The sequence below is a fragment of the Leptomonas pyrrhocoris genome (genome assembly GCF_001293395.1).
Source record: "Leptomonas pyrrhocoris isolate H10 chromosome Unknown, whole genome shotgun sequence".
Lineage (NCBI taxonomy): Eukaryota > Euglenozoa > Kinetoplastea > Trypanosomatida > Trypanosomatidae > Leptomonas > Leptomonas pyrrhocoris.
Genome location: NW_015438365.1, coordinates 481662 through 507679, shown reverse-complemented (window position 1 = coordinate 507679; position 26018 = coordinate 481662). Strand labels below are relative to the sequence as shown.

Sequence of the window (26018 nt, the reverse complement as noted above, 5' to 3'; positions counted from 1 at the left end):
TTCTTCCGACGTTTTTTGGATCTTGTACTGGACAGTTTCTCACCGCAATCCGCAACTGGAAAGAAAAAATGAAAAGAAAAGCTGCCTGCTTTGCTTTATATTTCTCGCATACGTTGTTCGGGTGCAGCTCTGTTATTACTGAACGAGCACAGACACCCAGCTGCTGCGTGTTTACTCTCTATTCGAAGAAACACGGAGTTGAAGAGGCTGCACAGCATTCTGTCATCTCGTTTTTCCTTGTACCCTCGTTGTGCTGTGCTGCACTTTCTTGCTGTCTTTTCAAAGCCCGGAGCGAATAACGCCCGCATTTCTGTATTTCGCCCTCCCGTTTGCGCGCGCGCTCCCTCTCCCGCTCTGTTGTCGCACTCCTATTTTCTTCTACCTCGCCTCTCCCCGTTCCGCCTTTCCCTCTGTGTCAGCGGTGGATGCGGTTGTGTAGCAGCGGATCCTTTACGGCTGCGCGCACACACACACACACGCACACGCACGTACACGTGAATTGTTGAATCACCGTTGGAGAGTCAGCTCAATCTCCACGAAACAAAAGCGAAAGGAACAGTGGACAGCGAGGGAGTTTCACCGCGAGGATTGCGCCCCCGTCCCCCCCCCCCCGCCCAACGACGACCGCGCAGCACCGTTCTCTCTCTCTCCCTGAGGGTCAACAAGTGGAGCTTTTTTCCGCCGTATCGTTTTGCTGCGGGCGTTTTTTATTTTATTTTCCGCGTTAGATTCGCTCGACATCGGATTTTTCACCTTTCCTGGTACTGGAAACCACTTTTACTTACCTGCACACAAGCGATTCTTCAAGAGTCACGTCCTTTTTTTTGCTTTACCTTGTCTTCTTCCCTTAGTTGCAAATGAGCGTCAATCAATCCGCAGAGAGCACCGCCAGCAGTCTGCAGCGCTCCGGCCTCAGCATTACGGTCGGCGACACGAAATCCATTGTGCTGGCTCTGCAGGCTCTTCAAAGCAAGATTCGCTCCCTAGAACAGGACCGCGACTACCACCAGGACCAGTACGAGGTGTCTTTGCAGGCCCATGAACAGCAGAAACTGGACATGGAGCGGCAGATGGAGCAGGAGCGGGCGGCGCACCGCAAGCGCGAGGCTGATTTGCTGGAGCTGCTGAGGAAAGCACGGGACGAACGGGCCGAGCTTGAGGACGCGCTCAGCGGCAACAAGGAAGACCTCGGCGGCTTTCGGAAAGAGTTGGAGGAGATGATTGCCTCGGAAAAGGAGCTGGCCGAACAACGCGAATCGAAGCTGAACAAGGAGGTGGCGCGGCTGCGGGAAGACATCAAAGACGAGCAGACGCGACGGGCGGCGCTGCTCGTAACCGTCGATAAACTGAAAGAGGAGCGAGAGGCGGCGCTGCGTACCAATGAGCAGCTTCGCGTCGCCATGGATGACCTGTTGACTCATTTTGAGCACCAGCAGCAGCAGCAGCAACAACGGCTTCGACACCCCTCGTCGTCTGAGCCTTCGCAGCGCACGATGAGTCGTGGCGGCCCAGCGGGTCCGTCCGCATCGATGCGCGGAGGAGCCAGCCGTGGTCAAGTGGCCAACGGCGCTGTGCATGCCCATCGTTCCGCACGACCGCGTGTGGCGGTCAACATGCAGCGCCACAACTACGAGGACCCCACGTGCAGCTCGATGTTGCGGGACGTCCGCGTGGTGCCGGACGAGATGCCACCCTGCGCGTACCCTTCCGCACAGTCGCCCCACGACGACGACGAAAACGGAGTTGCGGACGGGCACGTCCATTATCGAAGTGCGCGGGATAGTTCGCGGCGGGGCGGCGAGATCTCTCCTGCTCGACGTGGCGTCAGCGCGCACAGCTCGCACCAACGCACCTCACCCGCTGTCATACGCACGTCATCGCGGCCGCAGAACGCAAGTGCGCGGCGTGCTGCGCCTTCATCGACAGCGGCGACGGGACAAAAAGTGCCTCCTCCGGCGCTGAGTACGAAGGCGATGGATGAGGTAGAAAAGCAGCTCCGACACGAGCTGGAGGAGCTCCAGCATCAGTACGAAGACACGGTGACGCGCAGGCCACCAGGCGAGATCCCGAGCGAGGTGCTCGCTGCTGCGTTGCATCGCATTTCGTCCCTGATCGATCAAAAGAAAGAGCAGGTGAAACTTCTGAAAGAGGCAAGGAGGGAGTTAGAAGACGCTGTCGGCAGTGCGGAGGCCTCGCGTAGCTCCGGCAATGGGAGTGGCATGGTGGGCGAAGACAAGTCGACGCGGCGCGCTATGCTCGTCAACGAACTTCGCTCCTTGCTCGCCGAGGCCAGCAGCTGATCCATTGGCATTGCTGTCGTCTTCTGTTTCGTTGTTTCGACCCTTTCTACGTGGCTGAAGTCCTTTGTTGTGGTTTTTGTTTTTTTCTCCAGGTCCCGGCTTTCTCTTTTCATCCTCATTGCTTTTGTACATGTAATAGATATTTCTTGCCGGTTGGTCACGGAGGCCAGGGGAAAAATATCTTTTTTTTTTCTCCAATGTCTTACTCGCATTGTACACGTGTGCGGCAATGAGAATGACGCAACACTGCGGTGTAAACAACCATCCGTGTGGTGTTAACGAGGCGTTTTCCCCCCTCGTTGTTTGACCCTCTTCTTTCGACCTTGGTCTTTGTTGTTGTCTTAGAGGTAGATTATACAGTGCTTCTGCGGCCTTGGAAGCGATAGAAAGCAGCAACCAAGAAAAGGCACTGTGCCACCATCGCCCTCATGGATGACGTTTGCTGGAAAATCTGACCAGTGCCTTCCGTGTGCGCGCTCCTCCAAAAAAAAAAACGTTCGGGTTCTTTCGGCTCTTGAAGATTCCGTGCCGCCTTGAATCAGGCGAGGTGTGCGGCTGCAGATGCGTTGTATTCTGTCCAAAAGGGAAACAACAGCAAACGTATGCCCAGAGTGGTAGCTGTGTTTTGCTTCTGCAACGCCGATTTTCTTTTTTCTCTATTGAATTTCCTCTTCTCGTACTCCGGCCCCATCGCAACTTATTTCCACCTTGCGCTTCCTCTCCTTGATGGCTCATCTCTTTTTGTTGTTGCGGATGCTGTAAGGGAATTTGACCAGTAAAGTTGTCAGCAGACGGCACATCCGTGTTTCAGACGAACGCTGCGGCCCGATTCAAACCCGCTTCTTTTTTCCTTCCTCACTGCATTCTTAACGAGCAAATCGCCATCATCATGTCTATCGCGGTGGAAGCCGCATTCGTCCCCGCGCCGCTCGCTGCTTCTTCCGTGGCAGAGGACCCGCACGAGCTGACCATACAGGAGGTTCACGCCGCCCTTTCGGATCTCGGCCACAACCACCTTGGTGAGCTGGTGTACACGAAATGCACTCTGTCCTCGAAGGGGCTCTCCCGCCTGCCGGGGCTTGAGCGCTATGGAAATCTCCAGCAGCTGATCCTCGACCACAACGCCCTGACGGAGCTGACGGCGGTGCGTTACATGCCCCAGCTCGTGTACCTCTCCGCGCGACACAACAAACTGACTTCTGACGTCTTCGAATGCCTCGCTGGCGCGGCGGGGTGCTTGGAACGGCTGCACTTGGATGGCAATTGCCTCACCAGCTTAAGTGGTCTCGAGTCGCTTCCCTTCCTCACCGATGTGACGTGCAGTGAAAACCGGATCGCGTCTGTCTCGGCGCGGTGCCTCAGTGGGGCGCACCGACTCATGCGCCTGCGACTGAACCACAACTGCATCTCGTCCATCGAAGTTAACGCGTTTGAGGCTGCGTCGCACCTACGCACACTCGAGCTGGCGCACAACGCGCTGACCAAAGTTAGCTTTCTCCGCTCCGTCTCATCGCAGATGGAGCGGCTGACGTTGGCGGACAACCGTATCGCGCATCTGGGCAGCGCGGTCCAACACTTGGAAGGGCTGACCGTTCTAGACGTGCGCAGAAACGCGCTGAACGGGTTGACGGAGCTTGAGGCGCTGTGCACCTTGACGGCGCTGCGCACTCTTTTCTTTGATGGCAATGAAGACCTCAACCATCTTCCGTACATCGCCGGGGCGGAGTTCACGGCGGACCCTGCGATGCAGCAGCCCAGCGCCGGCCGCACCGAGTACCACGCAGAGGTCGTGATGAGCGACGAGGAGAACGACGACGCGGGGCAGGGCGCGGACTTGCTTGTGTTAGGGATGGCGGCGAGCAGCCAAGCAGATGAGCGCAGCTTCACCGTGGGTCCCACAAACGCCAGCGCTGCGGATGCTGCTGCGGGAAGTGGGCGGTGGCACGACAAAGGCAACGCACCGCCATTCGTAGGAGGTAATAAGATGGACGACAGCCTTTCGCCGCACCACCATCCAACCGCGTACGCCTCCGCTACTGCGCCGACTGCTGCTGCTGCTGCGCCGCCGACCACCGCCTCGTACGTCGCTCTTGCTGCGACGGAGACGCACAACTTTATTCGCACGGTGGGCAGTGCGGCGCGCGATGCCGCGTTGTGCGTGAAGGTGGACAACGCACGCGAGATTTCGGCCCTGCCGAGGGAGGAGCAAGTCTACCTATGGACGCTGGCGGTCCTGCCGCACCTGCTGGAGCTGAATGGGCGCACGATTCACGCGGACGAGGTGGCTCGAGCAAGCTTCCTCTTTGCCACGAAGCCTGAGTCATAGTCTTCGTCGATAAAGCGCGAAAGCGATGAAAAGAGCAAGGCAAAAGGTCTTCGCTCTCTGTGAGCTTTTTACTTACTACACGAATGTCAGCTTTACGGTATTCCTCTGGCCAGTTTCCTGTTTTTTTTTTTTCTGGGGAGCCCCTCTTTCTGTTCTCGTATGTATACTAACAAGCAGCAATGCCTGTCTCTCTTTTTTTTTGAATCTGCAAGCTTATTAAAGCATGTGAACGTAGCTGTGCCTGAGAAATGAAGAGAAGGGGAGGTAACACACATGAGACTTACCGTTTTACGAGGACATGATAATCTCGTTCGTTTGTTGTGCGGGTGGGTGCTGCTGTTGGACTTCAGTTACCTATTCATTGAGTCGCACCATTTTGTTGATGTATGAATGCGTGACGTGTGCATTGCACAAGCGTTGCCGCCTTCCTTTCACGTGTGCACCTGCTGTCTTTGTCTGCTCTTTACATTGTTGCCACTGCAGACGGCGACAGTTTTTGATTTCAAAAAATAAAAACGCGAAATCACAAGGAAAGTAAACATACATACATATACATGTACACACGCACAAGTGCTGTGAGAAATAGAGGAGCAAACAATCGGTTAAGGGAATCGTAGAGGTTAGATTTATTTTCTTCCGTAACACGACGTTTGGTAGTTTTAGACCTGACGCATACATCGAGCTCCTATTTTTGGCGGGGGCTCTTCACCTTCTTGACCCGCAATTGAATAGCCGAGGAAAAGCAAAAAATGGCAAAGCGCACACTTGCACCCGCGCCATCCAGCGCCAACGCTCCTGCGCCGTCCGCGCTGGAGGCATCCGTCTGTTGTTCCTTCGTAGACGACCACGAGCCGATCTGCAGAGACGAGCAGCCGGAGGAGGTGCGTCTCAGCAGTGATGAGAACAACGAAAACTCCCAACCAACATCATCTGTCTGCGCGTCAGCAGCAGCCGCTACCGCCGCCTCACCAGCGGACACTCCAGATTGGACGTTTTTGTGCCCTTTTTGCTGCTCCGCAAAACTCACGGATCCGGTGGAGCTGCACGCGCATGTGGGCAGCCATGCCGAGACACGAGCCGCAACGCACTGTCTTGCCTGCCGCACCTGCGCAGCGCGGTGGTGTGCCGCGACGCACGCGCTGGAGGAGTCGACGCCGCCAGCCTCAAACGGAGATGCTTTCGTGTACCCCAACCGGACATCTTTGTATGCTCCGTGCCTGCAGTGTCCGTTGTGCGACTGCGATGTTCCCGCCTCTGCAACGGAGAGCTTCCTGACGTTAAATGAGGAGGCTCAACGGGAGCTGGAGACTACCATCGCCCTTCACCCGGAAACTATACGAAACTGTTACACAGGCCTCGCGCCTCTTGCGGAGAGCAGCAACGGTGCAGCCGTGGAGGGCCTTCCGTCCGTGTCGAGGGCGGCCACGCTGTACTGCGGGGTGTGCGAGGAGCAGAGGGCAACGCGCATGTGTGTGCAGTGCGATTTTGGCCTCTGCGATGCGTGCCACAAAGCAACGCACGCGAAGGGAAAGTTTAAGCTGCACGAGGTGGTCGAGCTCGACCAAGTGCGCCGCCGCGACCAGTTGAAGTGTCCTGAGCACCCCGGCATGTCGCTCGACCTCTACTGCGAGACGTGTTCGACGTGCGTGTGCGTGACGTGCTGCTTTGGTGGGGCTCATCGTGGTCACGATGTGTTCACCCTCGCCGACGTGGCCCAGCGCACCGCGGCGACGCTGAAGAAAGACGCACGCGAGCTCTCCAGGACACGCGAGAAAGCGGCCGCGGCACATTCCGAGCTAGCCGCGCTGTGGGCTCTTTACGAGTCGAAAGCCAACGACGTGGAAGCCGACATCCAGCGGTGTTTCTCTACCCTGCGCCGCGTTCTGCAAGAGCGCGAGGATGCTCTCCTCGGCACATTGCGTGCCGCCTCGGCCGAGGTGAAGCGTCGATCGACACTGCTGCAGTCCGCCGCCGGTGCCCTTGCGGATCTGCTCGGCGATGCGAGCGGTCGCCTTACGAGTTTTCACGAGACGGTGAGTCCCGCCACTTTGATGCGGGTGGCACAACGCGTGCAGGAGCAACGGGCGTGGACGCTTCGTGCGGCGTCGCGGCTGGCGGATGAGGCGACCGCGGCGGTGGATGGGTGGACGTACCAACTTGGGGAAGAGGGCGTGAACGGATGTCGCATGGCGTGCTTCGACATGCTCAACGCGCAAACGCTCAATGAAAAAGGCATTTCGCAGTACAGGCAGGTACTCGCAGACCTTGGCCGCCTCGAGGCTTCCGCGGAGCTGCAGCCCCCGACAGTGCGCACCAGCGCCACCGAAAGCGAGTTGGATCAAGGGAGCGCCGCTGGTGAGGAAGACGAAGAAGTGGAGGAGGTGGTGGACGTAGGACAGCATGCTAGAGAAGAGAAGCGTGCGGAAGGTCGGTTTGCGTATGTCCAGCCAGAGTCGTTAACGACATCGCCGAAGCATCAATACAAGCGTTCCATGTCGCCGTCGTCGTACAACTTTGCCAAGGTAGTGTCGAAGGTGCACGAAGAGGTGGCGGCGTTGCGTACAGCAGATGCTTCGGCTCCTGTTGCTACTGGTGCCGCCACAGAAGACGAGGTGCCACAGCTGCGTCCGTCGCACGTGTCGGAAGTAGCTGCTCTTGCACCCAACTCGACAAGCCGCGTAACGGAGATGCACTTGAACAGCGACACAGACCACACCGCAACTGGCATTTCTCGTGTTGCGGCGCGGCGCTCCGTTACTTCAACGCGCTCCTCCGTACCGCGCTCGCTCGTCATTGGTGGTTCGCGTGATGAGGCGTCTTTTTCGATCTCCGCCGCCAACTCGCGAACGACCTCCTCGACGTCGCAGGTGCGCGCTGCGCTGGATGCTCTCGAGAAGAAAGAGACGGACCCGTTTTGCGCCTCGTCTGCCACGTATACGTATTCAACGAACGCATTGCGTCTGCGCAGCGATGACGCGGCGAACTCGGCACGTGACACCGTGCCCTTCCGCGTCTCGATGCCTCGGAAGCGTATTTTGAGTCTTGATCGCATCGACGACGCCCAGCGCGCCGATAACAGCCACAATAACAGCGGCAACAACGTCTCTTCCTCGTCGTCATCGTGGCGCGCACTGAAGCTGCACCGGACGAGTGTGATGCAAGACACGACGTTGGCGGAGGCAGCGGTGCGCCCGTCTTCGCTTCCACCCGCACCCTATTCCGGCTCGTGGGGTTGCTCTTCCGCTTGGCAGACGAGTGGGTCCACGCGGCTGAGTTTCTTCTCCGAGTTTGATGTGTGCAAGCCCAGCAAAAGCAGCGGAGTGTCGCCGGCGCGGGGGATGAGCGGCGACACCGCCGGCGAGGAGCACCGCGGAACGGTGAAGCGCAAGACGACTGGGTTGCAACTAGAACTGTGAGTTTTTGTTGTTGTTTTGATAAATGTCTCTCTTTCATACCTTAGATACGAGGTGCTTTCTGGAAGAGAGGAGAACCGCGTTTGTTAGATCTTTTTTTGTAGATTCTTCATACACGCCTGAGGCGTTTTTGTGTCATCTGTCCTCGACGAGCAGGTCGCATCTTGTCTTTCTTTAACACTAGAATCGCTCTCTTTTTTCCCCCTCTCCTTGCTCGATTGGCGACGAACCCGTCGCTTTGCTGGCACTAGATGCGCATGGCAAGAGTCTATCAAGTAAATGAAGTAGATTTGCAGATCGGAGAGAGTGCCCTTCATCGTGTCTCTCGTCAAGGGCAGCTTGTGATGATGAGGCTACGCATGCTGTGCGTGCCACATGTATCACAGCAGAGCGTACGAGGTGCTTCGTAACAGCACCCAATGCGTTGCGCAAAATGAAGCCATCAAGAGAAGCGTTCTTTTTTTTTCTCCTCCTCCAAAGAGTGAAATGAAAAGTAGCTGTTGTTCGCTTCCACGAATAACCGAGGGATCACCTTCACTTCCTCCTTTTTTTCTGCCGTTCTGTTCGTCTTCACACTTGTGCCTTCTTTCAACGCCAGCAGCGGGATCAGCAAGTTTCTTTTTGTGTGTAGTTTCCTTGCTCTGTCTTCAGCTGCTCGTGTAGCAATTCAGTCCGATTACCGTCCTCTCTAGTATATGAGTGTACCTCGGCAAAAGCTTCTACAAGCCTCCTGACCGGGGTTTCTCTATAGCCCAAGATCTCCTCATCGTCAATCGCATCTACACACTCCCGTACATGTAATCGTTGTTGCTTTTCCTTTTCTTTAACATCAATATTTTGCCCACACTCTCATCCTACTGTGCACCTGCTCCTTCTTTTACTGTGTGTGTGTATGCTGTGTGCTCTTGAAAGTTACTTCTGCTTCTCTCGTCGCCCTTTTCTTGGCGGTGGGAGGTCACTCGACGTGTTTGCCGCCGATTGGATGTAGTTTTTGTTTTGTTTTTTTTGTGTGTTTTCCAACAAACGTGCGCTGGCCACCTCTTCCCGTTGCTAGTTCGTTCCATCTCACAACAAACAGCAACCGACGCGTCTTGTGGTCTTTCTTTTTCCGTTGCCACTATAATTTCGAACATTGCTCAGCTCCGCTGTGGTGCTCTGAAGAGAACTCCCTTTTTTTTTCTTCCTCTGCCCCGACTTGGTTTTGTATTTCGGCCTCTGTTGCGGATCACAACTGCAGAAATGTCTTTCCTACACAAAAACGATGTATTGAAGGAGTACCGGCGTCAGCATCGCGAAGAGGTGGCGGCGAGGCAGGCAGCCGACAACGCCGCCGCGGTTGGCACCCACCACAGCAGTAATGACATCAACGACGATGAGTTTCCCGATGTAGATGCCTTTCAAGTCGTCGGTGGCAGCTCGAGCGCCTCGCCGACGTACGTCCGCCCATCTCCGCAGGCTTCCGTGATGTCGGTGATGGGCGAGGGCAGCAGCGGTGGCACTAGTACCACCAACCCCGATCTCCATTTTCGAGCGAGGGAGGAGCGTGGCAAAGCAGGCGACGCAAATGGAAAGCAGCGGCCTTCACCGCTCGCCGTACGAGCATCCCCGCACGATGATGACGGTGCAGATGCAGCGGCTGGAGACACGAGCACCGACGTTGACGGGCACGGCCGTCAGAGAGGTACAGGATCATCGAAAGCCGCTTCCTCCGTCAAGTCGATCAAGACGGGGCACGACGGCGCAGGGCTGGACAGCAACATCACTGACAACGGGGCTGATGAATTCGTCTCCATGGATCATTATTCCCCACCCCTCGCTCCCCCGAGTCGTACGGTGCGCCCCAATGCAAACGCTGCCGGGCTAGCAGCTGTGCCACAGGGTGTGCCGGTGCCGCGGAGTCGCAGCGATTTGACCGGGGAGGAGGACCGGGCAACGAAAGACATCCACCTGCACTCCTCCGGCACAGACCCCGCGGTTTCGCCGACGACGCTCACCACGGGTGTGGAGACGTTTCTGAGTGCCACCGACGTGGCTGATGGCGCCAACGCCACCGGCGGGCCGTCGTTCCGCGTCACAGGCGGCACCGCTGTGCAGGGGACTCAAAAAAGCAATGCAAAGAGCAACAACAGCAGTGCTGCTCGGGTCCTCAACAGCCCTGGCGGGCTGCCCCTCTCTCCGGCCTCGAGCAAGCCGCACAGCCCCACGAGTTTTATGGCACTCCCGCTAAGTCTGCCGATGGATCAGCTGAACGCCGCACACGCGGCTCAAGGCATGCTCAGGGTGGACGCGAACCACGGGCCAACCAACGTCGATGTCAGCTCGTCTTCTTCCTCGGAGGCGCCGAGTGAGTCCAATGGGAGGAGCCACCAAATTAAAAAGCACCTGTCTTTGTTGAGCGAAGAGGCGGTGGGGAAGCTCAGTGTGAACATGACAAACAACTCCATAGAGGGCGATACGCTCCTCACGGGCGAGTCGCCGGGCATCGGGCGGTTGGACGTGTCGGACACCCTGCTGCAGCCTCCCACGAGCATTCTGTCCGAGCCCTCGACGTTAGACACCTCCACCGCCAATTTGGCCTCCCTACGCAACCGCTCGCACGCACGTAAGGCGGCGGAGCGGCAAAGCAGTGCGGGGCGGCTACCACCACAAGGTCGCGGCGGTCTCGCTGTGCAGATGCCGCCGCCACCTCGCGACGCATCGACTGTGGCGGGTGCCGATAGCGCGAAAGACGCGGAGGACGACGTGTTCTCGCGTGCAAGTGCGGCTGAGTACGTCGACGGTGCCGGTTCCGCGGACCATTTTGGACCAGTCTCTGCGAACTCGCGTGCGGCGGTCGGCCCGTCCCATCTGCTGTCCTTCTCCGGCATCGCCGGCACCTTTCCACGCATCGGCGACGACGAGGACGTCGACGTCGACCCGAGCAGCACCGTCACCGACCCCACCGGACGCGTGCCGCTCACCATGCAGCCCATCACCTTCTATGAAGCCTACGCGGAGTTGACAAGAGAGATGAAGCGTGGTGTCGCAGCCGCCAAAGACCGTGCACACGGTGGCAAACCCTCAGCACCCACACCGTTTGTCGCACACCCGGCACCGCAAAATGCAAGCGTGAAAAGGAGAAGTAAAACAGGTCTCCTTGCTTCGTTGATGCGGTGCTGTAGCCCACAGGAGTCGGATGTGAGGACGCGGCAGCCCCCAGCCTACGCACGTGCAGGTGCGGACCTCGACAGAGTGGGTGCCGATTCCGCGCAGGCTGGCGAAAATGCTGCTTCTTCTGCCGTGGCTGCTGCTGCGGTGACGAGTGATGCAGGCGCTGCGGAGAGTGCTTTGCAGGTGGTTCACTTTCTCAAGTCACTTCCGCTCTCCTTGCAGAACAGCGTGCATCGCCGTGTGCTGTCTACCGTGTTCAACATCCTCACAGACCAGGTGCCGTGGCCACACTTGCGCCAAAAAGCCGCCGACCCGGCTCGTCTCACACCGCCGTCGTCGATGCGCTCTGTCCGGTGGGAGCTGATCGGCTTTCAGGGCTCTAACCCAGCCACCGATGTGCGCGCCACCGGCGTCCTTGGCGTGCTGCAGCTGCTCTACCTAGTGGACTACTACCCCGTCTTCGCAAAGCGCCTGTGGGACCTGTGCCAGAACCCGTCTGGAGTGAAGCCGCCAGCCGGCGGAGAAGCGGCCTTTACGCCGCCGCGTGCACCCGCCAAGGTATCCAACGAGCTCCCCTTTGTTCTCGTCTGCTTCAACTTTACGGCGCTCGTGCTTGATGCAGCGGATCAACACCTGCTGGATGCCGAAATAGCGAAGGCGGAGGGCGCGCTTCTCGCGCCGGTGGTGCCGGTGGTGGCGATGGCCGGTTGCAACAAGCCCGAGGCGCACCTCGCCGCCTCGCCTGGTATGTTTGTGTGCTGTGAGGCGTTCGTTGGTGCTCTGGCGCTCTTTGGCGAGGCCTGGTGTGACCGTCGGCGGGTGGAGCGGAGGGCGTTGTCGTCGCTGCCGCCGCTGAGCCGACCGAGCATCGCCGCTTTTGGCGAGGTGAAAGCGAAACTTTGTGCGCAAGTTTTGAAGAAGAACGGAGCAACACTATTGCGAGACGCAGTGGAGAGGGTGCGAGGCGAGGCGTTGCTGGGTTTTGAATGAGGTGCGGGAGAGAAGACTACGAAATGCAGAGGCGTCTGTTTCATACGCGTATTCTTTTACGTGCGTGCGTGCGAATGCGCGATGATATTGGATGTCTCTCTACCTTTGACAAGACGAAGGGAAAAAAAAAGTGAAGCATCGTTCAGATGTCCTCAAGGTTTTAACAAAGGAAATGTTCTTTGTTTGGTCTTTTTGCAGTGCATGAACTGCTCTATGGGTGCTAACAGGAACATGATTATTGTGACATGCTTCACTTCTCTTCCTTGTTCTCTGTCCAAACGACCATGGAATGAGAAAAAAGGCGTAAGTTATATGTCTCGTTGCCTTGACGCGTACTCACTGTGCAGCACAATTTACCAGTTTGTTGTCCTTCAACGTCTGTACTGAACCTCGCCTCTCAATTGTGTTCGACTACTTTCTTTTTCCCTCCTAATTGCCTTGCTTTTACTTGGTTTTGCTCTGCATGGTTCCTATTGGCTCCCGGTTTTGCGGTTGTTGTAGTTGCTGCTATCCTGCAACATCCAAGCTGTACGTAACCTTGTCAGCATTTCTGCCGTTTGTCTTGACGCCGTGTCTGAAAGCGCGTGCGGACTCTGCGTCACGCGGTTTCCTCTCCACCTATTGCCAGTACTTCACAGCCCGTGTGGTTGTTGTCCTTATTGCCCCCGACGTCGTCTGATTGTTGCTTTGACAATAATTTGGGCGCTTAATCGATTCACCCATCAAAAAGTAATACAAGTTCTTTCATCATTGCTCCACGCGCTGTGGCAGTGGACGCTCGGTGCTGTACAATACATATATAGCGGTACTTTTTGTCCAGGAAAGAAATCAAAAAGTAACATCAACGATACTAAGTGACGCGCTCAATTTGAGTTGCACATTCTCCCCCGCGTGGGAAAAAGCAAGCGTCTCTGTCTTCAATTATTATTAGTGTTAATATTATATACATATCTCCTCGTCGTTCTCACTTTTACCGTTATATATATATATATATATGTGGGTGTGTGACGGCATTTCGTGTATGTCAAACAACGCTTCGCCTCACTACCGATTCTGCTTCTCTTCGTTTTTTTCCCCCCTCTCTTTCCCTCCGTTCGATCTAAGCTTGGAAGTGGTCGTCGCTTTTTTGTTGTTGTTTTTGCCGATAAATACGACAAAAGAGGTTTTTTTTTCTCTTACTGTGCTCCGTCGCCTTTCTTGCGTTTGCTGTTCTCAACTTTTTTTTCTTGACTTTTGAGTTTCCTTATCATTACCCCAGGAGCTTGCGACCTCTGCGTTCGTTCTCAGCGCCCGCTGAGAGCTTTAACGAAGGAAAAACTGAAACACAATTCACCGATTAAACTAACGAATGTGAACTGAGTGAGTTGCGCTTGACAAGGAACAAAGGCAACTCTTTTCTCTTCACAGTCGCAGGTTTTGGAAGATCGCAAGGGCATACTTCTCTCCGTTTTATTCCTCTTTTGTTTATTATTACTGTTATAATTATATGAGATCGTTTTCCTGTCATTGCTGCGTTCTTCACTGATTGGGTTTCTCTGCCTGTATTGGTGGATTTTCTACATAACCGTTTTTCCTTTGTCTTCACTCCAAATATATTTATGGTAAGTTAGAGGCGGCACAATAATAATCGAAGCTTCTTTCTTCCTTCCACCCCCCGTTTTTCTATCTCTCTCTCTCCGGCAGGGAAAGATCCATTTTGATCTGTATCGGCCACCTGTTGACTTCTTCCTTATTATTTGTTTTTCTTTGGTTTACCTGATGCTGTGCTCCCTTTTTTTTTTTTGCGACTATCTGTTTGTTCTTCTTCTTTTTTCCCCAGTGGCCTTTTTTTGGTTTTCGCGTTTCCAGTTGCCGTTGATGATTACTACTTCCTTATTTCTTATATTTTTTCTTGTATCATCATTGTTTGACTCACCCGTGTATTAATAGTAAGTGGGAAGTCAAGGACTACTTTTCAGCGCCGGATTCTAACTCAGTAGATAATATCTACCTTGTCACGTACCCGCAAGCCTCACAGCTGGTGTTATCCGCTCTTATAATTTATTTATCCGTTCCGCATTTCATGCGGGTGTTTTCCTTCGTCGCGACTGTCTTCAGTAGTGTTATTCAGCTTGGGTTTGCTTTCGTTTTAAAAAGAAAACTGTCATCGCTTTAGTTAACCTGTTTTCCTGCTCTTCTGTTTTTTCGTAAAAAAAAAATAAACCGGCATGGATCGATCCGATGTAGACACGCCCGCTGGGCTTGATCGTCACTGGAAGTGTGGCTCGCTCAGCCGCGCTTCGAAGGAGGCGCACCTCGCTGAGCTTCTCCAGCGCTTCTTCGCACTCCACCCGTTTTACAACGCCTCCAGCGCATTTTTTCGGTCGTGCAATCTGGAGGGAAGAGTGGATGGGCGTCAGATGGACGCGGATGGCGCCGCTCAGCAACCCACGGCGGCGGCCACTCTTGACGCACCGGCTGCGTCGCCGCGCGGCACAATTCAGCGTCTTCTCGGCGTCGGTGTGTGCAGCATCGTGTTGCACGCCAAACGCTATGTCCCGGCGCCGCCGAGCTCGTTGCAGCACCTTATGGACTCCTCCTTCACCGTGACAGATGGGCTACCGTCGCTGACCAGCACGCCGCTTCAACCGCCGAACATCAGCTGTGACCGCAGCTACAGCAACAATATCAGCAATAGTGCTTCCAACAGCGTTAGCAGCGGTACGTCATTCCAACACGATGGCGACCGCGCCGTTGCCGTTCCTTTTGCGGTGAAATTTGTCTCGCTGGAGGACGCTTCACTTCGGATGATCAGCTGCTGTCTGCGCGAGGCCCGTGTGCTCCGCTCTTGCAGCTTTTTCTCTATCATGAAGCTTTACCGCAGCTACGTGACCGTGCGCAACGAGGTGACGGACACAGAGAAGACCATCGACGCGCACGATGGCATCTTAGCCCACCGCGGCATCACCGCGGTGACGATGGAGCTCGAGTACCTCAACTCCGGCGACCTGCGAGCGGAGCTGGAGACACGCGCGCGCCAGAGCCCGCGCCGCTTCTTCTCGCAGCGTAATATCCTTCTCATCTTTGTGCAGCTCGTCATGGCCGTCCACTACCTGCACGCGAAACTGAAGATCCTGCACCGCGACATCAAGTCGGCCAACGTTTTCCTCTGTAGCAACGGTGTCGTCAAGCTTGGTGACTTTGGCTTTTCGAAGCCCTTTGAGGGGGCGGATGGGGTGCAGACGGCACGCATTGGCAGCTTCTGTGGCACGCCCCACTACATCGCACCTGAGGTGTGGTCTGTTGAGCCCTACAGCGAGAAGGCGGACATGTTCTCGCTCGGCGTCGTCCTGTTTGAGATGATGGAGATGCGCCGGCCCTTCAGCGGCACCTCGATCGAGCCGATACGAGATTCCATCATGAATAGCCACTTGAACCCACCTCGTTTTGAGAACGACGTGTACAGTACGGCGCTCAAGACGCTGGCGCTCCGACTACTAGACAAAGAACCCAACCGACGACCTTCTGCTGTGCAGATCCTTGCCATGCCGCTGATGCGAGAGGCGATTGGGACACTGTTGGGGGTGGTGTTTCATGACGCGTCCTCCCCCTCTTGCTCCGTATGCGAGCCCAACAACAGCTCGAGCGGGCTGCTCAACGCGTCGGTTACGGCGGATGCTAGCAACGGGACGCCGCCCGGTCTACACTCCCCGGTGCCCCCTGCCATCCGCGCCCACCTTGGTAGCAGCAGCACACTCAACCTCAATGGAGAGGAGCGGGTGGCGATTTTGGCCGATGTGCGTGGCGTCGTGGCGGACGTGGTGCGCTACTTGGTGCAGCCCGATCGAGTGCCGGCGGTGGAGGCGAAGCCGCAGCCCATTACTCAATGTGCCTGCGTATCTCTCCCACCGCTCGCTACCCCTGTGTGCCTGCCTCGTGCCCCATCCGTTACTTCATTTCCGAACGCCACCACGGCTGCTGCGACGGACGTGACCGTGACGAATGTGATGTCCGGCACCTTGCAGAAGGAGAGCGGCAAGGGGAAATGGAAGCGCCGCTACCTGCAACTGGTGCGTCGCGACGTCACTGCTCGCTCGCCGTCGACGACAACGGCGGTGCAGTGCTCTGCGGCGACCTCGTCCTCGTACGAAATCTACCTCAGTGTGTCCCAGAAGTCAAGTGAGCAGGGCGGGCCGCGCAAGGCGCAGCAGTTGAGCGGCTACATTGACTGTTACCCCCTCGAGCTGGACAACTACAGCGGGTTTGTGCTGCAGTCCGGCAACGGATCTGTTGTGCGGTTTACCTCTGGCACTGCGGACGAGCGGGATAAATGGGTGGAAGTCTTTCTAGAGTGCATCTTGCGGCAACGTCTTCCCGTGTAAGGAAGAAGTGTAACGCGAAGAGGAAACACACACACGCAAAGGACGGTGTTCCTCTTACATGGGTACGTGTCACGTACCGCTGTGAGAAGTGCACTGCAGGTGAATCCTGTTGTGTGTTGGTTTTTGGTGCCTCGCAAAAGACCATAAAAAGAAAGAGGGTGAGGATTGGTCGCCCTATAACGTTTCTTTGTAATTGTACGCGCTAGTATGATGGTTTCTTTTTCCCCCTTTTTATTTATCCCACTGCGTTTTATTTCTTCTGCTGCGCTTGGAGTGACTTGGAATGTTTCCGCTGGAACGTTCGCGTTTATTTTTCATGTAATGTATTTTTCGTGCAGAGGCGTTTTCACAAGCAGTGGGTCTTTCTTCGTTTTGTTTTTCTTCTCATTTCCCACTTTTCACTCGCGGGGTACGGCTACAGTTCCCACCTTTCAGAACCAGGAATAGAAAAAGTTGTGTGGTGGATGCGCCGTTCAATCGGTACCCCTCTGAGTCGAGTTTTACAGTACGTATATGCAGTTCCCTACTCTAACTATTATTATTTTTTTTTTTATTTGTATCTGTTGTATCGGTGGTACTACCTATTGCTGCTTCTAATTGTTACTATTATTATTGTTATCATTTTTAAGCTTCCACTGTGGCGTCGAAGGGGTGTCGCAGTGCGCTATCTCCTGTTATCCATTTACTGTCTCCGTGCGTGACTGTTTTCGTTATTCGCGACGATGTAAAGTGCCCTCTTTCTTCTCTCGAATTTCTATACATTTACATAGATATATTTGCTACTGCTTCTTGTGAACTTGAAAGTACCATGTTTTGTTCTCGACCGTAAATCCTACGGGAGTTGTTCACCTTATATATACTTTTCCTTTTTTTTTCCTGACCCCCTTTACTCCTTCCTCTTCTTTTTGGTTTGGCTTCCCAGCGTTTTTGTTTTCTCACTAAACGATGGCAGAAGGTGGCGTCGCTGCCATATGATGTGTGCCGTCATCTTTGCGCATACGGACATTTCCATACTTTGCGTACGTCTCCGCTTCCATCCTCGCTCTCTTCGTGTTTCGGGATACCACCTACTATGGCTGCTGATGTACGTGTAGTCTTCTTCTGTTTCATTTTCCCGTCTCTAAGAGGATGCGTTTTCTGTGCGTTTTTTTGTTTTCACAGGTTCGTGGTTACGCTCTTCTGTTTCCATTACTTCCATTTCCCAGCCGATGTAAACGTTTGGTTTGATGCGCAATTGGTATCTTTGCTCTTTTCCTTTTCTTTTTTTTTTCTGTCCTCTCAGCTGTCGGGGAGGGCTATTGCAGGGTGACCATCACCACAAAAGAAATGCAATGCAACAATGACAATAATAATAATAAGGTACATATATCTATTTGCTTTGGGTGCGTGAATTTCTTTGCCGCATTGGTCCAACTGCCCTTGCAGCAGAAAAGAAAAAAGATAGTGAAACGCCAGCGGGAACGTCGCCGAAGGCTTTCCGAGAGAGGAGGATCTGAGCTCACGTTCTCAAGTGTTTTCCTGACACCGTTTCAGAAATCTGGTGGAAAGCAGACCATGTTTGAAAAAAAAAAAAACGTATTCTGATAGTGTTTCTACATCGTATCCGATCTCCCCTCCTTCTTTGTTTTTCTTCTGGACATTGGCTTTTATGCGATGGCTTGCTCGATGCTCTGGGATTGCCCTCCACACACGAAAACACACATTATTGAAAACAAACAGTCGATCCTCGCCTGTTAGATCTTCATATCTAAAGTAGCATTCCACTATTAGTTTGTAATTACCGTCTTTTTGGGAGACTTCCTTGACTCTTTGAGTACCGAAATCCCGCAGAAGTGCACGGTTTATATAGATTTTAGTTTTTATTCCTTTCTTTTTGGTGTGTGTGTGACTCCGTATCTTAAAGTGTCTTCTGAGTCACGTACCCGTGCGACCCCGCCAGAGCTCTTTCTCCTTCATCTCTGTAGGTGCCACCTTGAAACCACAGAAGGCGAGATACAGCAACAAGCTTTGACAAGTGCCCTGAGTGCTCCTCTCCTTTTTTTTTTCTCACCTTTCCTCCCTCGTTGATTCACTTTGCCTTGAATTTGCTAGTTTTCTTCGACATCATCGTTTTCTCCCCTCCCCCTCCTCCTTCTTCCTCTCGCTACTCTGTTCTTTTCCGCAGCTTCACAAACAAACCACAGAGCTTGAGATTTGTGAGGAGGGAAAGCAGAAGAGGACGTGCTCGTTGTCCGGCTTTTCATTACTTCGGGAAAAAAAAATTGGTGTCGCGTTTTGCGTTTTCTTTTTTTCGTCTTTCGAAACCGAGAAAGAATTTCGGCTCTCTTGTTTTTCCTCATTTTTTCTTTTTGAACCTCAATTCTCGTGTGCAGAAATTCCTTCTATGTTGCTACCACCACTAGGTGCACAGATCGTCTCATTATTATTATTATTATTTTTACTCTTCGTTTCCATTTTGATCCATTTTCATTTGTTTCCATTTGTGACCGTTATCTTCGAGTGCGTCTTTGTTTTATCTCTTTGCCTCCTAGGACTGCCATTTCTTGTGGATTGAAGTGGTCTCGACGGCATATATATTCCCCGTTTGTTTCGTCACACACACCGTGCAATTTACCAAACAGTTACTCCAACATTTCGGTTGTTTTTTTTTGCGCCAGTTTGTTAATAGCTTGTGGCTTACTCGCAAGTCAGTGCACGAAAAGGTTTTTTCTTCTCTTGCGTTCTGTCGCCTAGCTGGGGGAAAAACAAATACGTAGCGCCGAAATTGCACTACATATATATTTTGCTATTGCGCCTGCTGCTTTACCAAATAAATATGTCTGCCACTAGTGATGCGTTAATCAAGAAGGTGTGCAACGCCTTCCCTGCCACCTTCGGCGTGGACACGGACGATGACAAGACGGCCAGCGATGGTCGCCACTCCCTCCCCGTCCGCTATTACCTCGACACCGTTCTCGGTTCTGGCACGTCCGGCACGGTCCTCTACGCCCGCCGTGTGCGAGATAATCAGCCATTTGCCATCAAGGTGATGGATGTGGAGGGGTACACGCCGCAGGAAATTATGCGCTCCTCGGGCGAGGTGTGCTGCCTGCTCAGCTGCGACTACTTCTCCATCGTGAAGTGCCACGAGGACTTCGTCTACCGTGACAAGAAGAACCCCGATAATGTGATTATGATGGCGATGGTGCTCGACTACGCCAACGCGGGTGACCTGCGGCAGGAGATCCGCAACCGCAGCAAGACGAATCGCCCCTTTGCGGAGCATGAAGCTGGTCTTCTTTTTATTCAAGTCCTCCTGGCCGTGCACCACGTCCACTCCAAGCGCATGATTCACCGCGATATCAAGAGCGCCAACATTCTACTGTGCAGCAACGGCCTGGCAAAGTTGGGCGACTTCGGTTTCAGCAAGCACTACGCTGCGACTGTAAGCGAGGACGTCGGCCGCACCTTCTGCGGCACCCCGTACTACGTAGCCCCGGAGATCTGGCGCCGCCGCCCCTACAGCAAGAAGGCGGACATGTTCTCCCTCGGTGTGCTGCTGTACGAGCTGCTGACGCTGAAGCGGCCCTTCGACGGTGAGGACATCGAGGACGTGATGCACAAGACGCTGGCGGGCCGTTTTGACCCTCTGCCGGACAGCGTCAGCAAGGAGATGCAGACGATCGTGTCTGCCCTTCTGCAGAGCGAGCCGCGAAGGCGTCCGTCGAGCAAGACGCTGCTGAACACCCCCACATGTAAGCTGTACATATCAGTGGTGCAGGAAATCGTGCAGAGCGGCGAGGCTGGAGGCTTCTCGCCGGACCAGGAGACCATCATCACGCGACAGCTGAAGCAAACGAAGGAAGAACTGCAGGTGGACCGCTGCCGTCCACAGCTGTCTGCCGAAGAGGTGCTGCGCACGGCCGTGAAGGTATCGCTGAGTGACGTCCCCGGCCGAATCGGCTTCATCCTCTATGGCGGCAAGCTATCGAAGCAGAGCAGCGACCTGTCGTGGAAGCGACGCTACGTCTGCATCTACGGGGAGGTGGAGAAGGATTGCAAGCTGACCGGCGACTTCGCTTCGTGCGGCGCCTCCCTAGAGTTGGTGCAGGCCGTTTCGCGGGATACGCTGGAGCAGCAGTGCATCTCCACCCCGTTCGTCGAGCTGGAGGACGTGTTTCCGGTTATCAGCAAGTACACCGGCTCTGACGCTGCGCACGCCTTCGCGGTCGCTTTCAAGAACGGTCGACGTATCTTGTTCGACGCCAAGGACGACGACGACCGCGACGAGTGGATGCGTGCCATTCAGAAATTCCTCGGCATTGGCGATGAAGACGACTAACAGAGTTTGCCGTTCTCAAAGGCAAAATGCACACGCAGGCGTACAAGCATATACATGACGAAAGGGAGGGAGAACGAGACTAGGGTGTCAAGCACCCTGCATCTTGCGTGTGTGGATGGAAGAGGCGAATGACAGAGGGAGGAGTGTGCGATGCGTGCCACGTGGCGGGGATAAACTGATAATATTAGCGACAATGGCAGTATCAAGGGGTACCCGTGACCGTCTCGTTCATTCCTGTTTCCTTTGCCGCCTTTGACGTGCGTGTGTCTGTGTGTGTGAAAGTGGATGCGAGGAACGCTCGTCCGCTGTAGTTTGTGCCCACTGCTTTACTCCCTCACGACTCATGCAGTCTTGCTTCCTTTTCTTTTTAGGACACCTGCAAAGAAAGGAAGCAGCAGATCCAATATGGTTGACAAAGTGGATCAAGGAAGCAGAAACAGCTTTGTGTGAAGCGGGCATTAATTATTTATGTACGTAAAAGAGGCGAGATTTGTTTTGATTTTAATTTTACTAGCGATGATATTATGTAAAGTCTTTATGTCTTCTCTTGCTCCTTTGTTTCCGTAGCGCCGCTTGCAACACGTGTGCACGCGGACGAGGTAAAGGGAAAGAACGCCGTCGGACGTCTGAGATGACCCAGCGACTGTTCTTTCTTCCCCCCCCCCCTTTCTCACTGCAGGCGGTGCGCAACTACTCTCACTAAAATATACACATAATGCATGTAGAGAAGCCAAAAATGCGCAGAGGGCTGGAGAGTGCCTGTGAGCGTTTGGGCATCGAGGGAGCGAAATCACCGACTGTTTGACGGCTATTGAGGCGAATCGTAGATGGCGAATCATAACAGCAAGCGGGGAAAGTTGCACCTCACGTTCTCTCCCTTTACCAGCAGGAAGTTCTTCGTTTCATTTTTTCCTCCTTTTTTTTTTCATATTTGGTTTTTCTTTGTTGAACGAATAAAGTGTGAATATATCTATTTTTTTCTCCCTTTTCTCTCTCTCTCTCTCTTGCCACTGCTAGTGTTCATGTGCTTATTATTGTTATTCTGTTACGACAAAGCAACAGCATTGAATTTTTTGGTAGATGTGGACTGCGTCACCTCAACGCAACCTTCAGAATCTTCTGCAGCAATGTGCTTCTTTGTCGCTTTCACACCCTTTTGTTGCTTTCATGTAGATTCGATGGTTTGTTTCTTTTGCATTGGTAACATGTTACTGTACATCAACAGTGTAAAAATAAAAAAGATGATGGTGTTGTCGCTAAAAAAAAAAGACTGCTTCGGGTAAATGGAAGCGATGCAGCTCTCTCTCTCTGCCCGCTACGCTGTGTGCTACGTTGGGCACCTTCAAAAGAGGGGTGTCTTGAGAGTCTCGAGCGACAATGACAGCAAATTATAAGGAAAGGACGGAAGAGAAACAGTAATTCAAGAGCCTCGTTTTTGCGTTTTTTTTTGGTACGTGACTTGTTTTTAATATTTTATTTTCTCTTTGGTGTTTATGTACGTTGCATGCCGAGCAGCGTGGTAACGGAGTCCAAGGTGTGGTAAGAAGAGGACCAATAAGGTGTCGTGCGTTTCTCTCTTCTCTTTCTCTTTTCTTTTTTTTTCTATTTTATTCTTCAAGGGGATGAAGTGTTGCGAATGTGGGGGTTGCAAAGCCGTAGAAAAACGCAACGTACAGAGAAGGTTTGGCTCCGCACTCAGTATAGGTGCACCGGTAGCCGTGTTCGCTCTTCTTCTTCCCCCCCCCCCTCTTTCCTTTGTTGTATCCTCCAACGTAATGCAAGCAGTATAACTCGAATAGCAAACGTAAAAAAAAAGGAAGAAGGTCTGGTGAAGTCATCCGGACAAGAGTTGGTCGTGGGAGATGTACACGAAAGTCAATGAAACTACAGCTGATGGCGGTTCTGCGCCGCCTTCTCACGTTTCTACACCCGTAAAAGGAAAAGAAGACGACAAGCCGGAAAGCGGCTTTTCGGTGGAGGCGTCTCTATGACGACAAGAGAAGTATCTGGACAGCCAATTGTGTTAACGCTGTTGCTTCTTTCCTAGGTCACATTACCCCTCCCCCCTCCCCTCTCCTGTAATCGCACGCGCTTCTTTTTCTTCTCTGCCTCTTTTCTTTTGCTTTATTTTTTTTTTCCTGTTTTGTGGCTCGTCTGCATCGTTACGCTACCATACCAGCAGCAGCAGCAATTCAATTTTGCTTTTCCCCTCTAGGTCTAACTTAAAAAGGAAACCAACCTCTCTCTGGTGCAGAGCTGCGGAGCTTCACGCCCGTTAATTCACCCCAAAACCGTTTTCCCTCATTTGATTGCAACTAGCATCTCTGTCTATTGTTATTATTACTGTTATTATTGTTAATACTGACCTTCTCTGTTTTGTTTAAAAAGCTCTCGTGTCCCTCTCAAGTATTCCTCTTCACACTCTCTCACAAACACAAATATATTTAGGTTTGACGAACGTCTCGTGTTCCTGCGCGCGAGCGCCATCGCGGATCTGAAAAAGAAACGTTCATCAAATTTATTTCCATATAGTACTGTTTTCCCGAACACGTGAAGACAGAAGGGAGACCACACACACTCGACAGACGAAGCAGAGAAGAAGAGCAGCCTGCACCTCGCTTGGGTGCTTTATTGGGGTTCAAAAGGCGTTGGTTATCTCCCTTAAGAGGCGTTCTCCCTTTTCGATATATCTCTACACCTTATTCTTATTGTTATCGCGCCCAGCTCTCCCGCCCTCTTGCATCATGTCTAGCGGCAACGGTGATGCGATGATCGGCCGCGTGTGCCGCAACTTTCCGGACACGTTCGCAAAAGACGAGGCGACGGCCCGTGAGCAGAACAAGAAGTATTGGATTAGCCGCGTTCTGGGCTCTGGTGCCACCGGCACGGTCCTGTGCGCCAAGCGCGTCTCCGACGGCGAGGGTTTTGCGGTGAAGTGTGTCGACATGGAGGGCATGTCAGAGGCGGACAAGAACCGTGCGCAGGCGGAGGTGGACTGCTTGCTCAACTGCGATTACTTCTCCATTTTAAAGTGCCACGAAGACCTTGCCAAGCGGGACCCCAACAACCCGGAGAACGTGCAGATGATTTCCCTCGTGCTGGACTACGCCAACGCGGGTGACCTGCGGCAGGAAATCAAGAGCCGCGCCCGGTCGGGCCGCACGTTCCGCGAGCACGAAGCTGGTCTGCTCTTTTTGCAGGTGCTGCTCGCTGTGCACCACGTCCACTCCAAGCACATGATTCACCGCGATATCAAGAGCGCCAACATTCTACTGTGCAGCAACGGCCTCGTGAAGCTGGGCGACTTCGGCTTCAGCAAGATGTATGCAAACACCGTCAGCGACGACGTCGGCCGCACCTTCTGCGGCACCCCGTACTACGTAGCCCCGGAGATCTGGCGCCGCCGCCCCTACAGCAAGAAGGCGGACATGTTCTCCCTCGGTGTGCTGCTGTACGAGCTGCTGACGCTGAAGCGGCCCTTCGACGGTGCAAATATGCACGAGGTGATGCACAAGACGCTGGCGGGCCGTTTTGACCCTCTGCCGAGCAACATTAGCCCCGAGATGCGCGACATTGTGGCGGCCCTCCTCAGCGGGGACCCGGTGCGCCGCCCGTCCAGCAGCCGGCTGCTTAACATGCCCATCTGCAAGCTCTTCCTCTCCGGCCTGCTGGAGATCGTGCAGACGCAGCCTGCCTTCCAGGGCGGCCTGCGCGAGTCGATTTCAAACCAAATCCAGGAGACGAAGCGGATGCTCGCGACGGAGAAGCGACAGATTCAGCGTGCACTGGAAGAAAGCGCCGGCACGTCGGTGGCGGCCTCGACGACGATTCTCGAAGGCGCCACCCCGCTGTCCGAGACCATCGGCGGACTCACGATTCACGAGGGCACCGTGAAGAAGCAGAGCAGCGATATGGTGTGGAAGAAGCGCTACTTGTGCATCCGCGCCGAGCTGGCGGACGGGCACACCGTGCTGGACATCAATCCGAAATTCAAATCCCTTGACATGGTGCTGGCGATCTCGAAGGAGACGATGGAGCAGCAATGCATCTCCACCCCGTTCACAGAGTTGGAGGACGCCTTTCCGGTGCCAGCCAAGTACACGGGCTGCAACGCCAACTTTGTCTTCGCCGTGGCCTTCAAGACGGGCAAGCGGCTGTCCTTTCAAACAAAGAGTGAGGTGGAGCGGGACTTGTGGATGGAGAAGATCCAGGAAGTGCTCGGCATCGGCGACGGCGATGATGAGTTGATCGTCGCAGGTATCAAGGAGTAGCTCTTTTGTGTGTGTGTGTGTCGAACGCTTTGTTTCTTTTTTTTCCCCTTCGTTTGTGCTTTGCTCAGGAGAATATCGGACGATGCGTGCGTGAATGCTGACGCGTGGTGTGCTGTGTGTGGGCGGGCGCGTTGGAGCTCCTCGATGTGAGTTTCGTAGTTGTTCTTCGTCGTGCTCTTCTTCTCTTTTTATTTGATGTGGTAGACTCAGCTTTTCTTTCTTTCCTTTTTCGTTTTTATTTGGCAAGGTTGTTAAAGCACTTAGCTCTTGCAGAACATGGATAATGAAAGAAGTTTTTCTTTGTTTTTTGAAGATTGGCGCAAGTTGATTCTTTTTCTGCTTCGCCGATGTATTTGGTACCTACTACAAGTATTCCAGTTTTTCAAAGCATCCTTTTTTCTTTTTCTTTTTTTCTTTCTTTTTTTTTCTGTCTTCTCTGTAAAACAAAACAAAAAATGTGGACAACCGCTGTCGAAGAAGTAAAACCACAGCGTTCAACTACGCTTCATGTGCCGCCTCGTAGAAGTTTTCATTGGTTACACGCTTTTCTGTTCTACCCATCTGTTCCGCCTTTTTTTTCTTGCTTGTTTATGTACACTAAGGAGTAAGTGAAAGTATCTAAGATGGGTGTTTTCCTTTTCTTTCCTTCTGGACGCTGGTGCGAGAGGCGTGTCAATTTCTATGAACGCCAAATAACGGAGTTAGGGCTTACCTTTTTGTTGGTGTTGCGGACTTTCTTATTTATTTATGTCTCACTCCTCTGTTTGGTTGCTCTTTCCTTCGGTGTTGGACCTCTTTATAAACATATATATGTTTCTTTCCTCAGCTCTCACCTCTGATTCCTTGCACTGTTTGAACGTCGGACTGGCGGGGGAGGAAACGCAGA

General features: G+C 53.6%; 7 protein-coding genes across 11 annotated transcripts; all 7 read left to right on the top strand.

Annotated features, from left to right (window-relative positions):
- Nucleotides 1-418: 418 nt before the first annotated feature.
- On the top strand, nucleotides 419-2300 carry ABB37_05083 (hypothetical protein; the record flags this gene model as incomplete). 2 transcript variants are annotated; one of them, XM_015802997.1, is made up of 1 exon in its annotated part: nucleotides 419-2300. In XM_015802997.1, the coding sequence occupies exon 1, from the start codon at nucleotides 858-860 to the stop codon at nucleotides 2298-2300; it is 1443 nt and encodes a 480-aa protein (XP_015658513.1). In that variant the 5' UTR covers nucleotides 419-857. The 2 variants fall into 2 exon arrangements, with proteins under 2 accessions (XP_015658513.1, XP_015658512.1); XM_015802996.1 differs by having other exon boundaries at nucleotides 851-2300.
- Nucleotides 2301-3062: 762 nt separating this feature from the next.
- On the top strand, nucleotides 3063-4626 carry ABB37_05082 (hypothetical protein; the record flags this gene model as incomplete). Of its 2 annotated transcripts, none has more annotated exons than XM_015802995.1 (1): nucleotides 3063-4626. In XM_015802995.1, the coding sequence occupies exon 1, from the start codon at nucleotides 3190-3192 to the stop codon at nucleotides 4624-4626; it is 1437 nt and encodes a 478-aa protein (XP_015658511.1). In that variant the 5' UTR covers nucleotides 3063-3189. The 2 variants fall into 2 exon arrangements, with proteins under 2 accessions (XP_015658511.1, XP_015658510.1); XM_015802994.1 differs by having other exon boundaries at nucleotides 3076-4626.
- A 482-nt stretch (nucleotides 4627-5108) lies between these two features.
- On the top strand, nucleotides 5109-8042 carry ABB37_05081 (hypothetical protein; the record flags this gene model as incomplete). The annotated part of the gene is made up of 1 exon (XM_015802993.1): nucleotides 5109-8042. The coding sequence occupies exon 1, from the start codon at nucleotides 5376-5378 to the stop codon at nucleotides 8040-8042; it is 2667 nt and encodes an 888-aa protein (XP_015658509.1). The 5' UTR covers nucleotides 5109-5375.
- Nucleotides 8043-8636: 594 nt separating this feature from the next.
- Nucleotides 8637-12179, top strand: ABB37_05080 (hypothetical protein; the record flags this gene model as incomplete). Of its 3 annotated transcripts, none has more annotated exons than XM_015802992.1 (1): nucleotides 8637-12179. In XM_015802992.1, the coding sequence occupies exon 1, from the start codon at nucleotides 9279-9281 to the stop codon at nucleotides 12177-12179; it is 2901 nt and encodes a 966-aa protein (XP_015658508.1). In that variant the 5' UTR covers nucleotides 8637-9278. The 3 variants fall into 3 exon arrangements, with proteins under 3 accessions (XP_015658508.1, XP_015658507.1, XP_015658506.1); XM_015802991.1 differs by having other exon boundaries at nucleotides 8640-12179; XM_015802990.1 differs by having other exon boundaries at nucleotides 8653-12179.
- A 500-nt stretch (nucleotides 12180-12679) lies between these two features.
- ABB37_05079 (putative serine/threonine protein kinase) lies at nucleotides 12680-16540 on the top strand (the record flags this gene model as incomplete). Its single annotated transcript, XM_015802989.1, has 1 exon — nucleotides 12680-16540. The coding sequence occupies exon 1, from the start codon at nucleotides 14387-14389 to the stop codon at nucleotides 16538-16540; it is 2154 nt and encodes a 717-aa protein (XP_015658505.1). The 5' UTR covers nucleotides 12680-14386.
- A 1718-nt stretch (nucleotides 16541-18258) lies between these two features.
- Nucleotides 18259-20861, top strand: ABB37_05078 (putative protein kinase putativeserine/threonine protein kinase; the record flags this gene model as incomplete). Its single annotated transcript, XM_015802988.1, has 1 exon — nucleotides 18259-20861. Exon 1 carries the CDS (start codon nucleotides 19356-19358, stop codon nucleotides 20859-20861), a length of 1506 nt encoding a protein of 501 aa, XP_015658504.1. The 5' UTR covers nucleotides 18259-19355.
- Nucleotides 20862-23039: 2178 nt separating this feature from the next.
- On the top strand, nucleotides 23040-25132 carry ABB37_05077 (hypothetical protein; the record flags this gene model as incomplete). Its single annotated transcript, XM_015802987.1, has 1 exon — nucleotides 23040-25132. Exon 1 carries the CDS (start codon nucleotides 23606-23608, stop codon nucleotides 25130-25132), a length of 1527 nt encoding a protein of 508 aa, XP_015658503.1. The 5' UTR covers nucleotides 23040-23605.
- Nucleotides 25133-26018: the final 886 nt, after the last annotated feature.